General features: G+C 48.3%; 1 protein-coding gene, 1 long non-coding RNA gene and 2 other non-coding genes across 4 annotated transcripts in view; 1 reads left to right on the top strand and 3 right to left on the bottom strand.

The window, feature by feature from the left end:
- Positions 1 to 4,537: 4,537 nt before the first annotated feature.
- LOC110340996 lies at positions 4,538 to 18,036 on the top strand. Its single transcript, XR_002382859.2, has 4 exons — positions 4,538 to 4,899; positions 10,032 to 10,160; positions 13,153 to 13,238; positions 17,578 to 18,036. It is a non-coding gene; the product is annotated as an uncharacterized LOC110340996 (long non-coding RNA).
- The window catches only part of Trpm2 (transient receptor potential cation channel subfamily M member 2), a 45,702-nt gene continuing 32,230 nt past the window's right edge, over positions 11,770 to 25,241 (bottom strand). Inside the window, 11 exon segments of the mRNA XM_040732160.1 lie at positions 11,770 to 12,575; positions 13,428 to 13,544; positions 14,604 to 14,705; positions 15,764 to 15,869; positions 16,603 to 16,689; positions 18,953 to 19,054; positions 19,327 to 19,403; positions 20,139 to 20,296; positions 20,843 to 20,927; positions 21,662 to 21,749; positions 25,018 to 25,150. Coding sequence (XP_040588094.1) covers positions 12,429 to 12,575; positions 13,428 to 13,544; positions 14,604 to 14,705; positions 15,764 to 15,869; positions 16,603 to 16,689; positions 18,953 to 19,054; positions 19,327 to 19,403; positions 20,139 to 20,296; positions 20,843 to 20,927; positions 21,662 to 21,749; positions 25,018 to 25,150 — 1,202 coding nt within the window. The 3' untranslated portion in view covers positions 11,770 to 12,428.
- LOC121134415 lies at positions 14,662 to 14,737 on the bottom strand. Its single transcript, XR_005871488.1, has one exon. It is a non-coding gene; the product is annotated as a Z6 small nucleolar RNA (small nucleolar RNA).
- Positions 15,752 to 15,810, bottom strand: LOC121134414. Its single transcript, XR_005871487.1, has one exon. It is a non-coding gene; the product is annotated as a Z6 small nucleolar RNA (small nucleolar RNA).

Below are 25,241 nucleotides of genomic sequence, written 5' to 3'. Positions count from 1 at the left end.
TTTTTTTTTTGGTTTTTACGAGACAGGGTTTCTCTGTATTGTTTTGGAGGCTTTTCGGTCCAGCCTGGCCTCGAACTCACAGAGATCCGCCTGCCTCTGCCTCCCGAGTGCTGGGATTAAAGGCGTGCGCCACCACCGCCCGGCATGGGCGGGTTTAAGTGTGGTTTTCTAGGGCATTGGTAAGGGGCGTGTCCGACGACGTGCCACGTGGCCAAGCCCGGCCCTGAGCATCCCCACTGCCTGACTGATGTCCCTCACCCCAAACCTCAGGTCCAAGGTGGTGGCATCCTAGGAAGGCAGATAGGGGCGTCGTGCTGGGACCTGATCCTCAGCTCCGAACCTGTCATCCCCGGCCTCAGAAGGACCCCAGTCTCCCTTGGTCGACTGCCTTCCTCAGACCTCGAAGTCTGCCTTTCCCTCCACTTCTGGAAACGGCCTCCTGTCACATAGCATCTCTTTCGGCCTCTTCAGTTCCAGGTTCACCACGCTGAGTGGCTCTTGAGGCTGTGGTCCTCCCTAGGTCCAGTGTGCAGTTTCTGTGTCTGCTCACCTGCTCAGCTCCGCCTGGTTTTGATCTGGGGCTCTATCAGGAGGGCAATGGAAGCACTGTGCAGCAGCCTTGAATGAATACGCTGAAGAGCATGGCTGGAGCATGTTTCTCTTCTGGTTCCGTGTCATGCCCCGCTGACAACACAGATACACGGCCAACACCTGACGGCCCAGAGCCTCTGACTGGAGACACTCTGGGTGTGGAGTGGTGGCTTTACCTGTGGGTCTGTGTTCCGCCAGAGGTTTATGGAATGGCCTGTTTCCTGTCTGCTCCATCACTGCGTTTAGTTGTTTGTTTTCCCTAATCTCCAGTTGTGAGAGTTCTTTGGAAACACCCTTCTCAGACACATGGTTTGTAAACACTGTTCCTCAGTCTGTGTGGACTGTCTCTATTCTCCTGACAGTTTTCCCCGCAGGTTTTCATTCTGAGGGAGTCTAACTCAGCAACTTTCTTTCTTTGGAGGGTTATGATTTTGGGTGTCATTTGTAAGATGTCTTTGCCTGAGGTAAAGCCATGGGGTTTTATAGATGCACAGATCTGCACTGGAGTCTGGGTTTGAGTTGATCTGGGTGCATGGTGTGAGGCATGGTATATGGGAAGCCCATTTTGTCTGGGTGTTGAGAGGACCATCCTTTTCTCGAGTTTTCTGGGAGTATATTGGATTTTGTTTTTACAAGTCTGTTAACATGGGATTATAGCAATAGATCTTCAAGTCTTAAATTGGACTCTGGGGATGAAGCCCACTTACTCATGATGTTATGGTCTTTGTATGCAGTTGAATTATCTAGCACATTTGCAAACGTTGAGTTCCCTTAACCTAATGTTTTGTATCACTCAAGAATGTTTCCGGCTCATCGAGCTGTGGAGTAGATGAGTTTATAATACACCCCTATAGCCCTTTCAGTGTCCATGAAATGTGAGTGACTGGCGCTGTTCGCATGTATGACTCCCCCAGTGCCCTGCACTTTCTCTCTGATAATTCAGGATAGACATGTGTTGGTTGATTGTTGACCAACCCGGAGCAGCAGTTCTGGGTTAAGCAGCTTCTCCACTGCTTCCTTTTCCAGCATGGGCACTCCCTCTCGTCCTTCTGGAACTTTCTCTGTAGACCAGGCTGGCCTTGAACTCATAGAGATGCCTCCCTCTGCCTCCCAAGTGCTGGGATTAAAGGCATGTGCCACCACCACTAAGCTAAAATAAAATATTAAAAAGTAAATTTTTAAAAATTGTTGATTAGTCTGCTGTGTGTGTATGTGCGTGTGCCCTTGCACATGCCTGTGTGTTTGGATGTGGGGGCGTATGTATGCTTACATGAATGTGTGTGTGGACACATGTGTGTACACATGTAGACTGGAAGTTGATGTTGAGTGTCTTCCTCAGTCTCCGCCTTTGTTTTTGAGACAGTGCCTCTCATGTAACCCAGTGCCCACCAATTTGCCTATTCCAGCTGGCCAGCAAGCCCCAGGAATCCCCCTGTCTCTCTGTCTCTGCCTCCCAGTACTGAGATTATAAGCACAAGATGCTGTGCCTGGCTCTTTTAACATGGGTGCTGGGGGTTTGAACTCAGTTTCTTCTGCTGGTGCAGCAAGCACGTTACCAGCTGAACTGCCTCCCCAGACCACCAGAGTCTGTTTCGCTCGTTTTGAACCCTTATGTTCTGACCACGTGTATTCTTGACTAACTGACCCTATTGCCACTCCAAATTGGTCCTGTGTATCCCCAGAAATCCCCCCTTGTATGCTGTTAATACCATGACAGCTTCCTTTGGTTGAGTTAGGGTAGTGGTCCCCTTCTGTCCCTCCTCATCGCATATTGGGGCTCTCTGTTTCAAGCTACTTCCTTCAGGGTCCCACCTCTCTAAGCCAATCAACTCCAAAAGTGAAAAAATTCTGCAGTGGAGAAGGTGCCGTCTATGTGGCCATATGTGCTGGTTGCTCTTCTCATTGGCAAACAACATGACAAGTGACTTACAGGAGGATTTATTCTGGTTAATAGTTTGAGGTGCCCATCCACATCCCAGAAGGCAGGATTTGCTCAAGACTTGCTTGCTCCCATCTTAGAGAACTGGGAAGCAAATGACTGAATGGTGGCATTCAGCTGCCATTTTCCCTTTTCCTCTTTTAAGTTTCTAGCTTGTGGGATGGTGTCACCTACCCCCAGGTGGGTCTTCCTACGTCAGTGAAACCCCTCTAGAAATACTCTCACAGACCTGTCTAGAGGTATTCTTCAGTCTTCTAGATGATCCTAAGTCCAGCCAAGTTTACAATGATTAGTCATCACCCAGGGTGTATGTCTCTAGTGAACAGACAGAGGCAACCCAGCAAGAAGGGCACAGCCCTGTTCTGGTGATGTTGCGCAGCTGTGGGAAGACAGCAGACACACTCAAACTGAACACAGTCTCCAGAATGACAGGACGCTCAACCAAGAAAAGCTCACTACAGACAGCAGAAGTCTGAACCTAAGAAGTCATCGAAAACTGGTCTGCCTCAGTGTGATGGGATCCAAAGACAAAAGACAGCTATGAAAGATCCAGAGAAACTGAGCCAGGCTAGACTGTAGCTGTTTGGCCTGGGTCTCTCCTGGCATTGCCGTCTTGGTTTGAAGGGCAGCTTGGAGGGAGAAGGGCTCTAAGCAATCTCTCAACACATCTTTGGTTCCTCATCTCCTGGGTTTTCTCATCTCCTGCCTTCTTGGACGAGGCATTTGGGTCCATAACTTGAATGTTGGAGGCTTAGTCCTGGTCCATAGCATGGTATTGTTGGAAGGCGGTGGAACCTTCAGGAGGTGGGACTCAGTGGAGGGGAGGTCTTGTCATTGCGATGGTGATCTTGAAGGAAACAGTGACCTGCTGGTGGACATGTGTTTGGGTGGGTTTGGTTTGGTTTGGGTGGGTTTGGTTTGGTTTGGGTGGGTTTGGTTTGGTTTGGGTGGGTTTGGTTTGGTTTGGTTTGGGTGGGTTTGGTTTGGTTTGGGTGGGTTTGGTTTGGTTTGGGTGGGTTTGGTTTGGTTTGGTTTGGGTGGGTTTGGTTTGGTTTGGTTTGGTTTGGGTGGGTTTGGTTTGGTTTGGGTGGGTTTGGTTTGGTTTGGTTTGGGTGGGTTTGGTTTGATTTGGGTGGGTTTGGTTTGGTTTGGTTTGGGTGGGTTTGATTTGGTTTGGGTGGGTTTGGTTTGGTTTGGTTTGGGTGGGTTTGATTTTTGCTCCCCTATGCTCACCCCACACCCATCCTTGCTATCAGTACAAGCAGTGACTCAACCTCAGGACACAGGGTGGCCAAGGGGCAACCAGGAGCAGAGCCCGCTGCCTTTTTCTCAACAGCTTGGACCAGATCGAGCCTCCTCTGTACCACTGGAGTCCTTGTTTCTCCCAGAATTCCTAGATCTCTTGGGATTCCTGGATCTCCAGGGCTCTGTGGTTCCTCCAGAATTCCTGGCTTTCTACGTTGTTTTGAAGCCTGAACTGGAAAAAGGACATCTCCCCCCACCCCCCAACCCCCACTCCCCAACCCAAGACTGTATCCTCCCAGCTTCCATGGAGTCACACAGCAGCCCTCCCTGGGGCTGCCTGTCACTTCCCAGAGATCCTTGTGTCGCTTGGCAGGGAATGTGAATCAGACCACCTCCCTCTAGCCCCGCCCCCTTCCTGGGAACCAGGCTGTCTTCACTGGCTCAGACCAGCTCAATATGTGTCCCCTGGTCTACTGGGACAGTCCCTGGCCACCCCACAGCTTGCATGCTTTCTTTTGTCCCCAGTGGTTCAAACTGAGTCCTGGGCTTTTCCAAGGTTAATTTTTAGATAGATTGATCACACCTGTTGTAGAATGTTATTGTAAGGCGTGTTACTTTTGTTTATGCTCTAGAACATTTGTTTAATGATGCAAAGATGTGTTTGATTAAATAAACTTCACCTGTAGTCAGGAAGCTGCGTCAGCAACTAGCTGACAGGAAGTTGTGGGGAGGAGCCAGGTGGAGAAGGTTCATAAGGAGGGGTGAGACCCAGCGGGAGGACTTCTTGGGAGAATTGAGGAGGTATGGTAGGTGAGCTGCTTGCCTCTCTGGGAAGCAGGATTCTGCCTCAGCCTTTGAACCTTGAGTTCTTCAGTGGGACAGAGATTTCCTTAGTAGCTCCCAAAGAGTTGGTACCTGAGGGAACAGAATTCCCTCAGGCTTCAGGTCTTGCGGCCTAGTCGCTGCTGGTAGCGGCGAAGTGGCAGTTGCTGAATAGGATAGCTGTGGCGTTAAAAAACTGTCACACGGAAGGAAGGGTCACTCCAGCAGGCTCTGTTGAATAAGCCATCTGAACTCAGCGCTAGCAGTCAGCTGTTGCTTGCCGGGAGAAGTCACCAGAATTGGTAAGAGATTTGGGGAATTCCTTAGGGGAGTAGGAGAGAATTAGACAACATTGAAAACAAATGTCTGTGTTAAGGATGGGAAACATAACGCAGGGTGCTGGGGCGCTATATAATGCTGCCTTGGGAGGCTGGAAGTTAGAAGCAGAATATCGGGAAAATTTATTTAACTAACACTGATATAATACCGATAATACTATCAATATGGTAATTAACATCAATTATAGTGCTGGTGGTTTTTTGTGCTAAATATGACAAGTGGATTAATAGGATGCAGACCTTGGAAGGATATGCTAATGAAAAGGACAAAAGTGCTCAGACACAGAGGAATTTAGAGCAGAATTTGCCACACCATTGCATTGTGAAACAAGAGGAACGGTCTAAGGTTATTAGAGCTCCAACTTTAATATATCCGGTTACCGTTCAACAGCAACCCCCAGATAATATACATCCCCAAAGCTACGCAGAAGTTAATTGGAATCCTGTAGATATGTTAGACTTAAAGAGAGTTAAGGAAGCAGTAGTTTCATATGGTAGGCATTCACCCTTTTTAAGACAGATGTTAAATCCGTGGGCAATTAAGCATAGAATTATTCCATAAGACTGGAAGGATTTAGTTTCAGCTGTGTTGGAAGCTGGTCCACAAATACAATGGAGAACTTGATGGAGAGGGGAATCCAGGGCCCTGGAACAACAAGGTAGGACTAGAGGTCATGAGATTTCCCAAGACCAAATTCTTGGTGAGAGTCAGAAGGCTGCTTTGCAAAGACAGTGTATATTGGAAGATAACACCCTGGTTCTATGCTGTATAGCAGCTTTGAATGCTTGGGACAAGGTTGAAGAATCAGGAAAGGGGATTGAGTCATTTATTAAAATTATACAAGGCCCAAAAGAAGCTTTCACTGATTTTTTTTTGCACAAATTAACATCAGCTGTACATAGCATGATGTCTGATCCAGATGCTAGACAAATATTAATCGAATCTCTGGCTTTTGAAAATACTAATGTAGAATGTAAAAAAGGTGATTAAGCCTTAAAGGGCAAGACCAGCACCCATAGAAGAATGGATCAGACACACAGTTGATGTTGACCCCATACTTCTAATGATGACATTTGGATAGGAGCATTGCTTTCTAAAAATATGAAGAAAAACCAAAATGTTAGGTGTTTTAACTGTGGTAGACAGGTCACATGAAAAAGTGTTGTAGGCAAATTGCTCTTAGAAATAATGTTTATAATAGAAATAATTCAAACAGAAGGCCCCAGCCTTTCGGAGTGTGCAGAAGGTGTGGCAAAGGCCAGCACTGGACTAATGAATGTAGAGGAACAAGGGACAGGCAAGGGAACCTTTTGCCATCTGGGAAATGCCTCTCACAGGCCCCATTGTCAAATGTAGTTCAGTCATTTCCTGCCAGCATTGGGAAAAACCCTCCACAAAACTAATGATATAATGCCTGTTGTTAAAAACCATATGACTCTGAATGCCAGAGCACCTTTAGAAAATAAAAAGAAATTTTCAGAAGAAACCATAAAGCAAATATTTTGGCAAACTTCTATAAATGATCAAAGGCCAAGCTTAAGAATACAAATAAATGGCATAGAACTTCACTATTTGGTAGACATGGGTACAGATGTCACAATAATTGCACCAAAATCATGGTGTACACGTTGGCCTCTTCTGCAAGTAAATGTTCAGCTTTTGGGGATTGGCAGCTTGTCTCAAGTAAAACAAAGGGCAAGATGGGTTGAATGTATAGGACTAGAAGGATAGATAGGAAAACCGAAACCATATGTGGCTAACATAACAATGAATTTAAGGGGATATGATTTATTGCAGCAGTGGAAAACACAGATTAATATTCCTCCAATCCCAGAAACAAACTATAAAATAAGGGAAGCCTACAAGAGAAATATTAAAAGATACTATCAAGGACAGTCACAGACCATTAAAGCTGTACATAAGCAGGGAACAAAAGGTGTTGGTATTTCAAAGGTACCAATCACACTACCTTTAAAACAGTTGACCAACCAACCTGTTTGGGTGGAACAGTAGCCTTTGGCGTTGGAAAAATTACAGGCCTTAGAACAGCTAGAAAAGGAGCAGTTAAATGCTCAACATATCGAAGAATGAACCAGTCCTTGGAATGCTCCTGTATTTCTTATTAAAAAGAAATTGGGAAAATGGAGGATGGTAAAAGACCAAAAGCCATAAATAAGGTGATTTAGCCAATGGGATCTTTACAGCCTAGAATTCCCTTGCCTTCTTTATTACCTAAGGAATTGCCTATTATAGTGATTGGTTTAAAAGACTGCTTTTTTACTATACCATTAAAACAACAAGATAGAGAAAATATTTGCCTTCACAGGGCCTACTTATAGTAATTCTGTTAACAGGTATCAATGGAAGGTTTTCCCGCAAGGGATGTTGAACAACCTCACCCCATGCCAATATTTTATACCACAGCTATTAGAAATAATTTGTGTACAGTTTCCTTGATCTATAATTTACAACTATGAGTGATGTCTTACTAGCCGATTCAAATGTAGATACTTTAGAATGTTTGAAGAAGTAAAGAAATTTTGTCTTGCTGGGGATTACAAATTGCTTCTGAAAAAAATTGATTGCTTAGGGTATAAAATAGGACTACAAAAAATTCAGCCACAAAGGGTACAGATTGGGAGAGATCAATTGAGGACTCTTAATGATTTTCAAATATTGCTGGTAGACATTTCCCATCTACAAGCCTCTATTGGAGTAATAACTCAAGAACTGAGTAATTTGTCTCAAACCTTGGAAGGTGGCAAGGACTTAAATAGTCCAAGAGAATTATCAGCTCAAGCTAAAACAATTGGCTTTTGCGGAAAAGAAATTACAGGGTGCTCGTGTGGATCGATTGGATCCAGAGCTTGACTGCATTTTGGTTATTTTACCTTCTATGTATTCCCCTACAGAGATTTTAATGCAGAGGGAATATATTGTCTTGGAGTGGATATTTTTACCACACAAGCAGAATAAAAAATTAAAGACGTAAGTGGAAAAGGCTTGACTTTAAAAGGAAAATTAAGACTTGGTCAATTGACAGGAATAGACCTAGCAGAAATTGTGGTACCCTTTACTAATGCTGAAATTGCTTCATTATGGGCAGAAAATGAAAACTGGCAGTAACTTTATGGGAGAGATAAGTAACAAATATCCAAAAAGCAAGAGATGTCAGTTTATAAAACAGACTAACTGGATTTTACCTCATGTAGTAAAAGGCACCCCAATTTCTATAGCCCCTACATTTTATACTGATGCAAATAAATCAGAAAAGGCAGGTTATAAGTCAGGAAAAGTAAGTGGTTCAAAACCCTTATGATTCAGCTCAGAAATCAGAATTGTATGCTATTCCCATGGTACTATTAGATTTTCCAGAACCTCTTTATATAGTTACTCTCAATATTCAGAAAGAGCTGTCTTACATATTGAAACTGCTGAACTTATTCTAATAAGCCAGAATTAACTTCGTTATTTATATAGGAAATAATCAGAAATAGGAATCATTCCATATATAACATGTATCAGATCCCATATAGGTCTGTCAGGCTCTCTACTACAAGGTAATCATGAAATTGATCAGTTATTAATAGGAAATGTGCTGGTGGTCTCAGAGTTTCATAGAAAGCAGCATGTTAATAACAAGGGATTAAAAAAGGATTTTTCCATCACCTGGAAACCAGCCAAGGAATTTATAAGAAAACGTCCTAATTGTTCCTTGTATAATAAAACTCTCCTACCTACAGGAAGTAACCCAACGGGTATTCAAAAAATGAAATTTGGCAAATGCATGTATTACATTTTGTAGAATTTGGAAAATTAAATTACGAACACTATATAACATAGATACATATTCAGGATTTCAATGGGCAACTGCTTTGAGTTCTGAAAAGACTGATTCTGTAATTACACACCTATTAGAAGTTATGACCATTATGGGGATACCTGTACAAATTAAGACTGATAATGTTCCAGCATATGTGTCTACTAAAATGAAACAGGTTTTTTGCAATATTATGACATAAATTACAGGTATACCACACAACCTTACAGGAGAAGCAGTTATAGAAAGACCTAATTGAACTTTAAAAGAAATGCTTAATAAACAGAAGGGAATAATAAAGACCCCCAGAGATAGATTGCATAACGCCTTATTAACTTTGAATTTTCTAAATGCTAATGAGAAAGGAATGACAGCTGCAGAGAGACATTGGACAGTAGAAAAATTACTGAATTAAATCAGCCTGTGTACTTTAAAGATGTGTTGACCTCTGAATGGAAACCAGGGTTTGTGCTATGTTGGGGATGGGATTTTACTTTTGTTTCCATTGGAGAAGGAAAGGTATAGAAAGCATCAAAATTAATAAAGATTTCATTAGAACATTAGAGGCCTCTTGATCAGGAGAAGTGATAGTTCATCAACTTCTTTTTTTGGGGGGTGGTGTTTCAAGACAGGGTTTCTCTGTGTAGTTTTAAAGACCAGGCTGGCCTCAAATTCACAGAGATTGGCCTGCCTCTGCCTCTCGAGCGCTGGGATTAAAGGTGTGCACCACCACTGCCCAGCAGAGGAGGTCATTTAAGGAAAAAGTCATCAAATTAGGGTCAGGGCAGGGTTTTGTTTTTGTCTTTATAAGACAATAAGAATGCCCATCTTGAAGACATCAAGAACTTTTAGACAGATCGACATCTAAAGAAGGGAGAAATGTCTAGAAAAAATTACCAAGAAAAGAAACAATTTGGCATGATGGTATAATTATTTTCTACATGGCACAATCTCTTCACCTTTTGAAATATTTGTTGTTCCCACTCAATTATAAACCAAAACTGGCTTTTGGAGTTTGGAATGTAGTTCTCTCCTTCTCTAAACCCAAGCATATTGTTAAAAGAAAATTCAGAGTCTCTGCCTTGTATCAGAAGACCACCTGGTACGGCACAGAAGAAAACCAAAATCTAGGGACTACTGCTATCACAAATTTCTTTCCCCTCACGTTTATTTTACTATCTTAAAATTTAAACTTTTCATTTTGATATTAGTAATGTTTAAGCTTTCCACAGTGAATAATAAATTTTCCTAACAGCAATCTCTGGTCTCTAAAAGGATGATGGAACCCCACAACAATTCTGCCTGGATCACAATAATGCCATTGGCCAACATTTCAGTTTCTTCAGGGTGTCAGCGCCCCCAAACAACAGTAATTTTAGAGATTGATTCCCACATTCCTAAGAGGTAGGGAGAATGGAATTTACTCATTTGGTGGGTAATGGATGCAGCCATCATTTATGGGGGCTATTAATTGCTTTTGGTAAGGGAGGAAATTATGCAAATGATATTACATTCAAAGATCTCTTAGAAAAATAGGAAAAGAGGAATATATTAATGACAGAATGAGAGGATAGATTATTGAATCTATTACAAACTAAGGGACAACTATTGATCTTGAATATTGTGTCTGTAAGGATTGATACAAATTTAAGGTTATTTTTGTTACAATACACTGTATATATATTTTCTACTTTTGTTTAAAGTATTTTTGTATATTGATATATTCAATGTACCAATAATAACTTCAAATTTATATGTTTCTACTCTTATCTAAATGGTTTTGTAGATTGATACAAATTTAAGGGTGTTTTGTTACCACATATTGTGTATATGTGTTTCTCATCATTTAAGGTATTGTTCCTATATAGTTTATTTTAAAATGTAAGATAAATTTCTCATTTTTGAAAGCTATTATTATAAACTATATAGGACAATCAAGAAGCACAGGTCATTTATGAGTTTTTGTTGATATGTTAGGTATGTTTTCTAGGTTAAATAGATTTTAGATAGATGGTCTCCTATAGAATGTAACATTTAAAATGTTGCTAAAGATTTTCATGACAATTAGATACATGTGTTCATAGCAACACTGATTTACTTCAGAAAAGATAGTGGGCATTTTCTTTGTCACTGGGCAAAGGGAACTCTTCTTGCCTTTAACTGATGACAATGTGCTGTGCAGGCATTCTGCAGGGGACACAAGAAAAAAAAACTGTTGAACTTTGCCAAAACAGGGCAGGATAGGATAGTCCTTCAAAACTTCCTGCTTCATACAAGAGTCTGTCAGGCATTCTGCAGGACACAGAGGAAAGTGGCTGACAAACTGCCAACACAGGTATGACAGTTTTCCAGCTACTATGGGCCTGTAGGTTTAAGATTGATGCCCCAACATTGTGAAGGAATTTTGGGTGACCAGGCTGTCAGACGTCTGTCTGTCATTTTCAGAGTTTTTGAAAATCATTTGCAATGCACTTTTTTTGCTTACTTTAAATAATACTAGATCTTTCCGGTGTCTCTGAAGGAATTGTAGACTAGATAATTATAAGTGTAGCTTTAGAGAGTAAGTCATATGTAAAACTTCAGATTCAGTAGATAGATGATGGGGTATATTAATTTGTCAGATGCAAATGGACTGGAATTCATTACATCGTGAATGAACTCCACTCCAATTGTTCTTACTGTGTACAGTCTTATTTTAAGGTGTGCTACTTTTGTTTATGCTCTGGAACAGGAAGTTGTGGGGAGGAGCCAAGTGGAAAAGGGTTTATAAGGAGGGGCTAGAAAAATCATGAGGATTTCTTGGGAGATGTGAAGAGGTGAGCTAGGTGAGCTGCTTGCTAATCAACCTCTTTGAGACACAGGATTGAGTTCTTTAATGGGACAGAGATTTAAGTTTCCTTAGTAGCTTCCAAAGAGTTGGTGCCTAGGGAACAGAATTCCCTCAAGCTTCAGCTCTTGTTAGTGGTGGAGTGGCTGTTGAATAGGACAGCTGTGGCGTAAAAGGCAACAACAATTAAAGAAAAACACATACCAGTCCTTTATTGTCCCATCCCTACACAAATCCCTGAGTCATAGGCCACCCTGTCAGAGAAAGCTTATCAGTCTCAATAGTGCATTCCTCTAGAGGCTGTGACATGATGTGTTGTCATCTTCTAGTACTTTCTGTAACCAGCAGGTCAGCTGAAGCTAGGGGATGCTGGCTTGAGTGCTTTCAGAAGAGCACTTCCAACATCTAGGCATGACAGTCACCCAACTCAAAGCCCTCATTGGCTGTAAGTGACCCAGCACTGGCCAGGAGCCTTCTATCTACCTTCTGTCTAGGACGGAAGGCTCCCACAATGAAAATAGAGGTCCCTCCAGGGCATAGCATCTGCCCCCGAGGATTATGGGTAGTGGCAGCATCTTGCTGGACAAGGCCCCATAAAGCCCAAGTCAAGGTGTGGCATCTGAGGACACAGGCACCAGGAGCCACTGAATATACTTCTGTCCTCATGCTGTGTAATCCTCTTGTTGTAACAGAGATGACTTTCAGGACAGCACCTCTGGGTCCTTGTTAAGATCCCTGTGGTCACCCAACCCAGTACCCCAACCTACCACCCAGACCAAGATAAAGCAGTTCAAGTATTGGGGGCCATTGGTGGATGGCCACTCCTGTCCCTGTAGCTTCCACAGTCAGAAGTGAGCTCCAAACAGCAAGGCCACCTTTTGGAGGATAGTCTTGTGGTTCGAATACAGGGGGATGCGTCTATCCACCACCTGCCATTCAGTAGACATCTGCAGATCACAGGTTGACTCCTTTGGACCATAGGTGTACAGGTTCTGCAAGGACAAACAGCCTATGTTCACCCAGCAACCTGAATCCTCAGGCTACAGGGACCAATGCAGCCTACAATATTGTCTCCCCCCATGACCAGCTCACTGTATGACCTAAGATCACCTGCTCTGGGTGCCTAAGCTGGCCCTGTTGGGACCCATAGACCAAAGTAAATGGAGATGTGACCTTGCTCAGAGGCCTCTGTCCTGCTGGGCCAACCTGGATTTCACAGAGTGGGACTTGCCCACCGTGGTTCTAAATCAGCAGTTGGGAGGAACTGCCCTCAGTGCCAGTGTTCAAATGTCCCGTAAAGAGGGCACAGGGAATGCAGAAGGCCATGCCAGCCTCTCTCTGAACATGGTCCTCAAGTTCTCTTGTGGTTAATATTGACGTCAACTTGACAGGATCTAGAATCACGTTGGAGACAAATCCCCAGTCAAGTCCAAGAGAGGATGTCTAGATTGGATTAACTAAAGAAGATCCTCTCGGAACATGGGTGGCACCATTCCCTGAGATGAGGCCCTGGGGTACATAAGAAGGGGGAGCTGAGCTGAGCACCCACATTCTTCCTCCCGACTCTAGCTGCTTCACAATCCTGCTCCTGTGACCTTCCAGCCATGATAGGCCCATGCTGCTTCTCTCAAGTGTGTGTCTCCTCACCAAACCATGTGAGTACAGGCCCCTACTGTGACTCCCTGGCCTCTAGGCCTGGTGCCCCTCTGGTCCCTCCTGGGTGAGTACCTGCCTCAGCCTCCCCACCCATGGGCAGCTCTGTCAAGACCCCAGGCAGACCACCACTGAGAGGGCCCTAAGATGTGTCCAGGGCGTCCCCCGTGTGGAGGCTGCTGTCCTCACACCTCTTCCAGCCTCTTCAGCTCCAAGTCATTCTGGTCCTGGAAATGGATGCTGACGGCCACCGTCTCAATCCAGGCATTGTCCGTGTTCCTTGGGTCATCCACATACCCTTTGTACACCTGGAGGCCAGGACAGGGGTGAGCTATCTGGTCCAGTGATGGGGCCCTGACGCCCCAGCCCACTGTGGGAAGAGCTCAGATCCACAGGGAAGGCCTCCTGGGCCCGGTCTGAACATAGCTGGCCATCCTGTTCAGGCCCCTAACCTGCCCCTCTGGCTTGAGGCTGCCCAATACATGCTTTCTCCCCGACCAGTCTCAGGCCCCTCAGCCTCTAGCACAAGTCAAGCATAGGACCCCGCTGCTTACACTGGGACTCCAGAGACCTCAGCCTCAATGGTTCTGCTCAGGGAGAGGACCCAGACAGCAGAGGTCACTGCTCCATACCCCACTCAAAATGAGAGTTCAGAACAGCAATCCTGGAGATAATAGCAGATGGCCATCCCAGGGCATGGGCACTTTTTTGGGGGTGATGAGACATGCTGAGACTAGACAGGGATGGTGGCCACAGAGTTTTAGGAGTTTAAGTCTCTGGCAGCCCCCTGGTAGGGCTAAGGAAACTTAAACCACCTCCAGGGGAAGGGGGGGATAGCCTAGGCTTTCTCAAAGAGGGTGAGGTGCGGACATCCCTGCCCTGTTTCTGGCTATGTCCATGTTTATCCATGGAGTCACTCCAGATTCATGCTATATGAGTTTTACTCTTAAATTTTAAGAGTGAAAGCAGCGGTGTCCAGTGAGGTCCTGTGCCGATGACAACATCCAAAACTTGGGGGAATTTTAGGAAACGGCAGGTGTTACCAGCCGTCACTCTTGTTTCTAAGACACAGAACGTCTGGACCAACCCCAGAGGGCTGTTGAGATTGCTCATGGTACATGCAGGAATGCCTTAGTCCTGACAAACAGGGAGATGAATCTGTAAATCTGGTCTTCTCGGATGCTGAGAAAAGGCAGGTCACAGACTGCTCATGTCCCGTGTCCGTCAGTAGCACTCGTATCTGTGTGCACGGAGTCTGGCTAGGGAGGGTGGAGAATCCTATAAAGGAGCAAGCATCAGCCCTGCCCACTGATCCAGGATGGCATTGCTTGGCATGCAGGGCTTAATGCACAGGGAGTGGGCCCTACCTCTGTCCCTTGCACCAGCAAGGTCTCAAAGGGCCCCCAGAACTCTTTTCGGAGGATCCATTTCAGCTTCCGTGGTAGCATCTGCCCCGGCTCCCGAGATCCCTGAGCAGAGAGGAGGTGAAGGTCAATCAGCAAGGCATGCAAGCTGGATCCCAGGCAACCCAGGAGCCCATCTCCTCTGGCCACCTGCCCAGTGTAGGCAGCCAGCCAGCCCCCTGGGAAGCCGAAGGCGGCAGTGTCTGTCTAGAATCAGCTCTCTGGCTGTGTGACACTGCCCAGACCCACCATCCGCGTCAGCAATCCACAGCCTGAGCAGGAGTGTGGGACTAACATGGAGCAGGGACAGCCACTGTGACTCCGTGAAGGCAACTGAGTCTACCGCCACCTCCCACCATCCTGGCAACAGAGAGGGACAGGACCATACCCTAATGGTTTGCTTGTCCTCAGTCCCCTCTGCCTGGTCCCTGCTGCTAGGCTCTCAGCACCCAGCCTGGATGCTGTCCTGGCTCTGCAGTCCACTCTCTAGCTTGAAGACCCTGACTGACGCCACTGCCCCATGCCACTATAGGGACGTGTGCTCCTACCAAGGCAGCCATGGGGATAGAAGTCTTAAGAGCAGGACAGCAGTTCAGGAAAACCACAGACCCAGGGAATGGGGAGAGAGGAGGGCATTGCCAGGTGGGCTGCATTGTAGATGCCGTGGGCTAGGGCCAGGCTAGACTTGATCCTCCTCGCAGGACAAGGCTCTCTGACCCCTACTCTAAGCTGGGCCTGGAGGTGTGGGGGGCAGGACAAGCTCATCTTGGGAGGGGTGAGCAATATGGAGTCATACAGGCCTGGGCTGCTGCACACCAATTCTGTCATTACCAAAGAGCCTCCGCAATGCCCTTAAACATCACCCTTCTGCCTTTAGGGTTCAACTCAGAATCTGGAGGGTGGAAAGGCAATCCACGTCTAAGCCAGTACTAAGTCGTCACAGTACTGAGCTCTGCTACCCAGGGAAGCCCGGCCTGGGATACACCAGACTGGGAGCGCTCAAAAGGCACTGCACCGTATCAGCTCACCCAGGGAGGTGGGGATTGTCACTGTCCCTGCCGTGTCTGCGGGTGGCTGGTATTCAGGCAGTGAGTGGGATGGGCAGATAAGGTTGCCTGGCTTACCCCTGGCAAGGCCCAGTACTCAGAGTGAGGCAACTTCATCACCAGCACCTCTAGCATCTTCCTGACACTCTTCCGGCAGATGGCTCCACCCTGGTTCCTCTTCCACCTATATGAGGGACCCACTTACACCTGCAGGGCCACAGGTGCCCTTTGCAGAGGGGTCGGCAGGGCCTGGAGGCAGCGTCAGACCCATTGCTGCCTCCCCCCAGCCCGTACCCCACACCTTACCTCCCATGATCCTCTCCTTTCCCCCCACATCATCTTCCCTAAGTACCTAGACCCCAGGCAGAAGAGAGACAAGCCACAGGGGGAAGTCCATCCCTAGCCTTTGACCCAATTGTACAGCTCTCTGGGCCTGAGAGCCCAGTGCCTTGTTGGGCTCCATGCAGCCTAGCTAGGACCTCAGGGGCTTCTCCAAGTGCAGCCAGTCGGCACTGCCCAAAAGGTAGGCATGGCCCAGGGGCAGAAGCATCATGTGGTTAAAAGGCTTGAGGGGGAACACGTGGGTAGGTACACATCCCCTTGGTAGGAAAACTTCTAAATCTTAACATCTCAGCGGGATTGTGGGTGAGTTTTTTGTAATCTCTATATAACTTTTTCTCTTTAGTAGAGGCTCTAGACAGATTATTAACCCTCTAGTAGAGCTAAGGGGGAACCCTAAGAAACTTAAGCAACTTTTAGGGGAAAGGGGGTAACCTGGACTTTCTCAGAGGGCGGGGCACACAGTACGCATCTGTGTTTTTCCAGACCAATTATCAAGGCCATTCTATAGGTCCTCAGAACACCTGGGGTGGGGGTATCTTCGGAACCAAGGTGCAGATGCCAGGCATGGGACTCACCGAGTAACCACTGGCTGTAGTGTGTGGTTGGGTCCAAACCAGCTGAGGCTCCCACGTCCGCGCAATCCCGTCCGGCCCATGGGGTTCCTAGGTTAGAAAGGATTAACTTAGCGGCTATACCTGATAGATTAGGACAGCACTGGGAGGGGAAATGAGCAGGGATAGGGGCAGGTGGGGCCAGGTCACAATGGGCATAGCAGGGATAGTGTATCAGCTTCTGCCAACCTGTCCTGGGCCCTCTGGGGTCTCCACAGAGTGAACCCAGGGCTCGTGGTCAGTGTGCAACCACCATGACCAGCCCTCCACAGATAGGGTAAAACACCCAGAAGCCTATGTCTGGTGATTGTGGCCACAAATGATGGGTGACTACACTTGAAGCCAGGCTGAAGGGACCAGGCTGTGGTTACAGGGGCTCACTGTACCCCTGGAGCACAGAGGAGTGCCTCTCATAGGCCAGCCCCCTCTTCCCCTCCTGTCCTTCCACCGGACCCCATTCCTAATCAGGTCTAAGAATTGGTGGCTCTCATGACTTCAAAACACAGGGAGACACGCCCCTGTGCTGCCACAGGACAGACACAGCCTCCTCCAATCACTACCCTCCCCAGATCACCACTCCACATTTAACACCTGGCAAGACCCTCCCCGTGGACGGGCTCTGCTTCCTTCGGTAGCTCCTAATGCCCCCTGACTCCCACCCACCCTCCTCTTAGTGCTCAGCTGAGGTCCTAGTGCTCCCCCCACATCACTCAGTGAGTCGGCAGTATTGGGAGGTGGAGCCCTGGTGACAAAGGAACCCAGCTTCCTTTTCCTCTCCTCTCTTGCTCCCCAGCCCTGAAGTGAGCGGCACCCTCTGTTCCACGCACCCTGCCATGATGGGGTGGCCTCCCCACAGGGCCACCAGGGCCAGCTGGTACTGAAAGCTTTCAGACCGAGGCCACGGTGACAGTCCTTTTGTTTCTCGGCTGCTTGTCCTAGGTGTTGGGTGATGGAAAGCTGGCTGGTGCAGCACCTCCCCTGCCTTGGACGAGCCCCCGCCCTGCCCCGCCTTCAGCTATGTAGCTGGTGAGAAACACTCAAACACCGATGTGTAGAAGACAAGAGGACAAGCTTCCTTGTGATCTGCACTTGTCCCCACCAAAGCGCACATCAGATCCACCCTACCATAGATGTGTGGGGCGTTGGGATCAGGTGGGGCCTCCAGGAAGCGACTGCCCTCACAGACAATCCTAGCCTTGTGATACTCTGCACTTGCTCTGTCTCTATCAACAGGAAGGCATCATTGGATTCAAACCCTTGACCTTAAGCCAGAACCATGAGCCAAAAATCTACTTAGTCTTCAGTATTCTATTATGAGCAACATAAAACAGACATAGCCAGTGATTTCACAGATGGAAACATATCCAGGAAAATAGAATTAAAAAAAATACAGTTCGAGTCCTAACTACATAAGTATGTTATATAAAAGGTATTGGGGCTGGGAGATGACTCAGTAGGAAAAGTGTTGGCCATGCAAGCATGAGGACCTAAGTTCAAATCCTCTGGATTTATGTAAAAGTGTGGAAGAACATGCTCCCAGGGGTGACAGGAACATCACTGACTAGCAAGAGAGGGACGAGGGGCAGGGACCCAACCCTTCCGGCCTACATGTGTGTGTGTGCACACACACGACCACCCTGAGCCCTGTCAGGCACCCCTGCTGTTTCTACACAGATGCCATGACAGCAGGGGTGTGCCCCTCATCTCGGCATTGCTCCTCCCCCCTTGCAGGAACGCACCCCACAACTGATGTTAACTCCTAAGCACTCTTCGCCCCATCCATCATGAGGATACCCAGGTAGAGCCCTGGTCTGTTTCATGCTGCCTCCCCTCCGCTGCTCCAAGGACAACAGCCCACTCTGTTCATTCTCCAAAATCTGCCTGCCTCCCCCTTTCCCTCAGGCTCCACTGCTCCCCCTGTTGGCCACATCTCACATCTGGAAGCACAGCGTGAGTCTCTTGCTGTCCTCAAGTACAGATCCCATCACAGATGCTGGCAGGGTCGCTGTCCCTAATGTGGGCCCACCAGCCACACACCCTGGCAACAGAGTGCTCCCCTCGTACCTGACTGTGGTCCCCACTTTACCAACCATGAGTCAAAGTCCCCAGGTACTAATAGACCCGTGTACAGGGGACCTAGCTAGGGTGGACCTAGGAGCCTGCTCAGGAGAGGTACAAAAAAGGCTTTGTACCTTGAGCAGACTCTGAGGAAATGACACAGGTTTCCTTTTCTCTCCTTCACTTTAAGCAGAAAAAGGTGCCAGCTTGCTCAGAGGTCAACTTATTAATGCCAGATGAGGCTGGGCATACTCACAAGGGGAGCCCATACTGGACCACATAGGCTCCATGGGAGCTGCGACGATCCGTTGGTCCATCCACGACGTTGTAACTGATCCTAGACAGAGGTTCTGCCGTGCTGGGGGTAAGGAAGGGAACATGTTTCAATAAGAAGGTAATGGCAGAGCAGAGATACCTAGGGACAGGGGATCTGCCTCCACTGATGGCCCAAACAGTGATCACAGGCCTCTTCTTTCAGAGGGGCCTCTGGCCACAAGTCATGTCCGTTGTCAGGATGAGTTGTGCCAAGACAGGAAAAGCTGCCCCGGGGTCCCTGGGACAAACGAGGCAGAGCATGCCTGGGCCAGGCCTCATGAATTCTGGGGTCCCTCTGGAGAAAGGGCCACTCACTCTCCCACAGGGTCTGTGAGGACCACATCCTTCTTCTCGGCTGTGTAAAACGGAGGGTCGTAGATCAGAAACTCCACCTATAACAAGACAAGTGGGCTTCCTCAGAATTTTGCTACAAATGGGCCCAAGAGCAGTTACAGCCAAGGCCACTACCCAGCTAGGACTAATAACCTCCCCAAGTGTGCATGTATGTCTCTCGGCCCTGGCAGAGCTGAGGAAAAATTCCAGGTGAACAATGGGACCAGCCCAAGCATTGCAATGGGTAACATGAAACCTTCCAGGAGTGGGACATGGGATACACATGTCCCTGGAGGTAAAAAAGGATTCCATACAGAAAGTAAAAAAAAAAAAAAAAAAAGAGTTTCAGCCTGGAATGTTCCAGAAGAACTTAGAGAAAACCTTGGGGGTTGGAATGGCAAGCAGGTTAACAGCCCAGTGTCATTATCCCTGTCTCTGTGTATAGGTCTCTCTTTTATGCCTGGCCCTCAAAAGCGGGGAGTGAGGGCGCTCCCTGGGAACCGATGAATGAAGAACAAGAAGGCATGGATGGGATGAGAGGCCCAGGAGAGCTGAAGTGTGTGAGGAGCTTCAGAAGCGGCCCCAGGCCGTGACGCTACAAGGCCAGGGTGCCTCACCAGCCTCTCCCACATTTCGACTACATGGTTCGTGTGATTTAATCTCATCTGCCAAATGATCGGATGAGCAGAGAGGCTGTAGTGGGCCGAAGCCACTTATGAACACGGGAGGACCTCTTCTCCTGCTCCAGAGCCAAGCCCCTCCCTCCTGCGCTGGCTCCCATAAGTTACGCTCACCTCCCAGGGCACCTTCTCGTTGGGCACAGGGAAGCGCATGATGGGCGCATCCGGGTAGAGAAGGTGCCGGGCATTCACATGGTAGCCGTCTCCTGGCTCCTCTACTTTCTTCCTGCTACTCAGTTCAGCATCTGGCTCATCGAAGGCCCTTTGGGATGCTAGAAACAGACACAGGTTTGAATGCCAGCCCTGAGACCCCACTTCCCATCCCAGGGATCTCAGACACAGAAAGACAAAAAGCTGCTCAGCATCGCCTAGCAGATACCGGCCACTGAAGCCACGCTTTCGTGTCTCAACCGTGAGCTAACCTCACCGGCTGCTATAGGGCCTGTCCAATTAATGAGAGCAAGTTTGCTCCCTGTGGGCCAGTCACACTCAAGGAAGACCGCTCAATGTCCATTTCCTTACCGGCTTTGCTTTCTGTTTTGATTAACATGGTAGTCTCAGTCACCTAGAATTGTTCCCCGCCCTGCCTCCCAACATTGCAGCAAGATGTGCAGGAGGATGTCAAGGAGACACAGCATGCTGCCCCCAGGAATCCAGTAACTGCTCAAGCCAGGCAGAGGTGAGAAGCTAGCCCTGTAGGGCATCAAGATAGCCACAGCCAAAACCCCTCTAAACTGCCTCTCCTGCCAACCCATCCCTCAGACTCAAAACCACACAGACTATTGGAGAAAGCTACCGAGAGACAGTCTATTACTCACCCAGGGTCACGCCTGCCTCTGAGCCAAAGCCGCTGTCCTTCAGGGTTGTCACGATCCAGTGCAAAGCTCTGGTTGTCTGAGCTACCTGAATGGCAAGTATCAAGAATGACTAAGTTGACAGTCGTGGTCCATGCTGCATGTGGCTTATGGCCTGGAGGACTGGCCTCACTCCCCAAGAGACTCAGGCACCCCGTTTGGCCATGCAGCCTCAGAGAACTTGATGTTGGTTCTCTGGCCTCAGTCAAAGTTAAGGTATAATCCCAAGACAGTGTCTCTGAGGTAGCCTTGAACAGAGAAGGGAGCCATGGATACTCTGGGACGGCCAGAACTGTACCGGTGTGGATGCTTCACTCTTCAAACCTGCGAGGGGCTCAGCAGCAGAATTCTACACTAGAATTTTCTAGGGAATAAAGAAGGTTCTCCTTCCAATGAATAATTGTGTCTGTCTCTGTCCCTTTCCCTCTGTCTCTATCTCCCCCCCTCCGTGTGTGTCTGTCTGTCTCTTCCCCCCCCATTTGTGAGTGTCTGTCTGTCCCTCTATCTTTATCCCCCCCGCCGTGTGTGTTGTCTGTCTGTCTCTTCTCCCTTTCTCTGTCTATCTCTCCATCCCGTCTCTTGTTCCCTCCCCCACTCACAGACCTCCATTCCTGCATCTTTTCCACGTGTGTCTGTCTGTCTGTCTCTAGGTCACCCTTTCCCTCTGGCTCTCTCTTGCTCCCTCTCCCACAGACCTCCATTTCTGCATCTTTCCCCCAAAGCTCTTGGCCTCGGTGTCACCACACCACAAAATGCCCCACTAGGCCCCAACCTCCAACATACCTGTTCCTCCAGGGAGACCAGCCTCTGCTCTGTGGAGCCCGACCTCTTCACACGGTCCATGTCCAGCAGATCCACCATGGTGTCCACTCTGATAGAGGACAAACAGACAGGCTTTAAGGACCCTGCCAGTTATAGAAAACATGGTACCCCAGTTGCACACAGCGCCAGCAAACCAGTAGCCGGGGCGTGACATCTCACTGGCTCTCACTTTGATACGTCTCTTGCCCAGCAGAAGGGCAAACCCATGCTCAGTGGCCCATCGGAGGTATCCGCTGGGAGAGGTGACTGCATTCACAGTAGCCTGCTTGTCTAGATCTGCCACCTGGTGCTCTGAGCGCTGTCTCAGATGACAAAGTTTGTGGTGACAGCTGGGATGGTGCAGGTTTGGCATTGGGGCTGTTGGGGAATGTTTGATTTGTACCAGAAGCCCTCTCCCCACCATGGCCAGCTGTGTTTATAGTTAAACTACTGTCAGGTCAAGGCCTGCCTGCCTGCTGCCTGTCTGCTGCCCGTCTGCCTGTCTGCCCGCCTGCCCGCCTGCCGAGCTCTGAGTGGCTTTGCTTCCTCTTCTGTTACAGTGCCAGCCGCTAGCGATGCCCTTCTATAATGAAGTGAACCACACTGCAGTATCTGATTGTGCTTCTGGGGATGTGACCCAATTTAAACAGCCATGCGGGGAAGAGGAGCTAAGGACCACACCGAGTGTGCTGGTGTCTACACTTCCCCCACACACTGTGTTGCTTCAATTCACAAAAGACACTCTGGTGCCCCTGCCGTTTTTTCCAAGACAACCTTGTGAACATGTGAGGGTGATCTTTACAGCATGTGTGGGACCTCAAGGTTCAGACACATACGAACCATCTAGATTGGCAGAAACCCTCAAACCTCCAGCCATACACTGTGGGTGAGGAGTTGGCATCAACTTGGTTCAGACACAGTGCCATGAGCCCTGGCATACCACACAGCAGGGTGTCCCCCTGGGCCCCCAGGGAGAAAGTGGCCAGGCCGTGGTCCTCACCGGGTCTGAGGGACCGCTCACTCTATACTTCACAGCTCCCACCTACTGAATGCATAGGGTTTTGTTGAGCTTCTCGACAACAGGCCATAGATCCTGAAATCTTAGCAGGCTAGATACTATTCCCCCTAGAATGTCTGTAGGACCCATCTTGGAAATGTGCTATATTAGTAATCCTTTCAAGCTCAGGAAATAACTAGAGAAGCCCAACTTCCTCCAGGCCCCAGGCTGGAAACTGGACAACAGATTCACTCTGAGCCTCCTACACGGAGGGAAATCTGGGGTGAGGGCTGACTAGCCTCGGTTTATGTAACTGTCTTCTTCAGGGCCAGCCTAGTTCCCTGAGGCAGGAGAGCACAAAACCGCTAGATCGGGGCCTAGAATCCCGGCTATACTCTCAGGACAGGGCCTGGAAATCCAGACTAAACTGCTCAGGACAGGGCCCAGAATCCAGGCTATACTGCTCAGCAGCAGTGAACCCGAGACTATTCTACTTCTGTCCCTTCCCAAGTCTTCATGTCCTCAGTGGCAAAGATGGAGCAACCAACACCTCTTTGTAAGAAAGGCTATGGCAGGGAAGCAGGTCAAGTGTTCAGTCTACAGCAAGCCCTTGACACTGTCCCATCAGAACCCTCAAGTCGACCCTGCCGACCCAGCTTCCAGCTCACCCTGGTAAGGGAGCATCCAGACACGATCCGGCGTTTAAGGAAACTCCCTGGGTGCCACACACCCCAATATCTGGGCAGTGGGCACAGTCAGTGTTTCAATGAAATGGCACCATACAGCCAGTCTTGATGAGCAGGTACTAGCAGGTGCTGAGGGGCTGTAATGGACCCTGAAACCTGCTTTCACATAGACAATGAGAGTGTGATGTCAGGAAGACCACAGCCCAGACCGGTGTAGGCTAGCCGGGCCAGGGCCCATAGCTGAAGAACCACACAGCAGTCACTGAGTTCTGCCCAGTTCTGGCCTTTCTCTGGGGGACAGCTAACTGCTACCCCAGCCCACTGTGGTGGACTGAATGAGGAAATCTCCCCATCCCCCCACCCCCCAACCCCCCACCCCGTCTTGGGCATGTGAACACTTGGTCCCCAGTTGATGGCCCTGTTCAGGTTATTCTTTCTTGAGGAAGTATGTCAGCAGTTTTTTTTTAACAAATTCCTTTTGCATACTTTTTAAATGTTTTTATCACATATTTTACATATGGGTGTTTTGTCTGCATACCACTCATGTGCCTGTGGGATGAGGATGTCAGATCCCCTAGAACTGGGGTTTCAGAGGGTTGTGAGCCATCGTGTGGGTGCTGGGAATTGAACCTTGGCCCTCTGCAAGAACAGCGAGTGTGGTTAACCTCTGAGCTACCCAGCCCCAACCAGTGGGTTTAAGATTTGCTCTCTCTGCTTTGTGCTTCCAGTTCAGGATGTGGGCTCTCAGGACCTGCTCCTGCTGAAATGCCTGCTACCTACTGCCAAGCTACTGCCACTATTATGGACTCTAACCCTCTGGACCTGTAAGCCAAAAACTCTTCTATAAGTTGCCCTGGTCATGGTATTTTATCACAGCTACCAAAAGGCAACTAGTACGCCCACAAGCAATCAGTTAATAGGATCACCAACCACTAAGCCTATCTCCAAATCCACTGATAAACCACAAATGAACCTGAGACAGACTCACCAAAGGATGTGGTCACAAAACCATCAACCAACCACCAGTAAACCTGCCAACCAGCCAGTCTTCAGACCCGTTTAGAGGTGCACACAGGAAGTGTGGAAGCAGGAAAGACCCTTCGAGACAAGGACCCTGAGTGGAGAGCATTCCAAGGACAAACTGGATGTCACTGTACCCAAACTCAAGCAAATGGTACATCTTTGTCTAGCTCACCCATCGCGATAGGTACAAGGGGCCTCGATCACGAGCTGGTTCACTGGTGCTGCCGTCATCGTCACCATAGCTACCAGCACTATCGGGAAGCAGTACCATCACTCCAACACCCTTCTCTCCAGGACTCTCATTATCAGCACCATCGCTATAGTCACCATCTCCAGCGTCATCACTGTCATTGCCATCACCTCCAGCACTAACATCCTGGTCACTATTGTTATCACGTCACATCAACATCATCACCATTTTCACCATTACCATCAGTACCATCGATTACCCATCACCATCGCCGCCATCATCATCACAATCGGGTGCCGTTTTCTTATCTGGACACAATGACATCCAGTTTTCTCACCCACAAGTTGCGTGTGAGTCCTCCCCATGGGACTATACTTAGGATGGCTTTGAGGCTGCAGGGCATGGCTTTGATGCCTCCCCCCAGGGCTCCCAGCCTCTTTACTTCTCACTGATGTCCTGGATCTTCTGCTCTGGCCGCTGCTTGTGCTGGAACTGCTGGTTCTGCAGGTAGTTCTCCTTCAGGTAGAGCTCCCAGGACAGGAGGGCCGCCTCCTCATTCTTCTCCAGTTTGTTCTCTGTAGGCAAGATGGGGGGGCAAGGACCTCATGACCCACTCAGGGCCCCCCGTGGAAAAGTCCATCACTCCATGTCCAGGCTCAGGGAGCT

This window comes from Mesocricetus auratus, unplaced genomic scaffold, assembly GCF_017639785.1.
Source record: "Mesocricetus auratus isolate SY011 unplaced genomic scaffold, BCM_Maur_2.0 Super-Scaffold_100027, whole genome shotgun sequence".
NCBI classification, from domain to species: Eukaryota; Metazoa; Chordata; class Mammalia; order Rodentia; family Cricetidae; genus Mesocricetus; species Mesocricetus auratus.
Note: the sequence above shows the minus strand (reverse complement) of the source record. Positions and strands in the feature narration are given on the sequence as shown.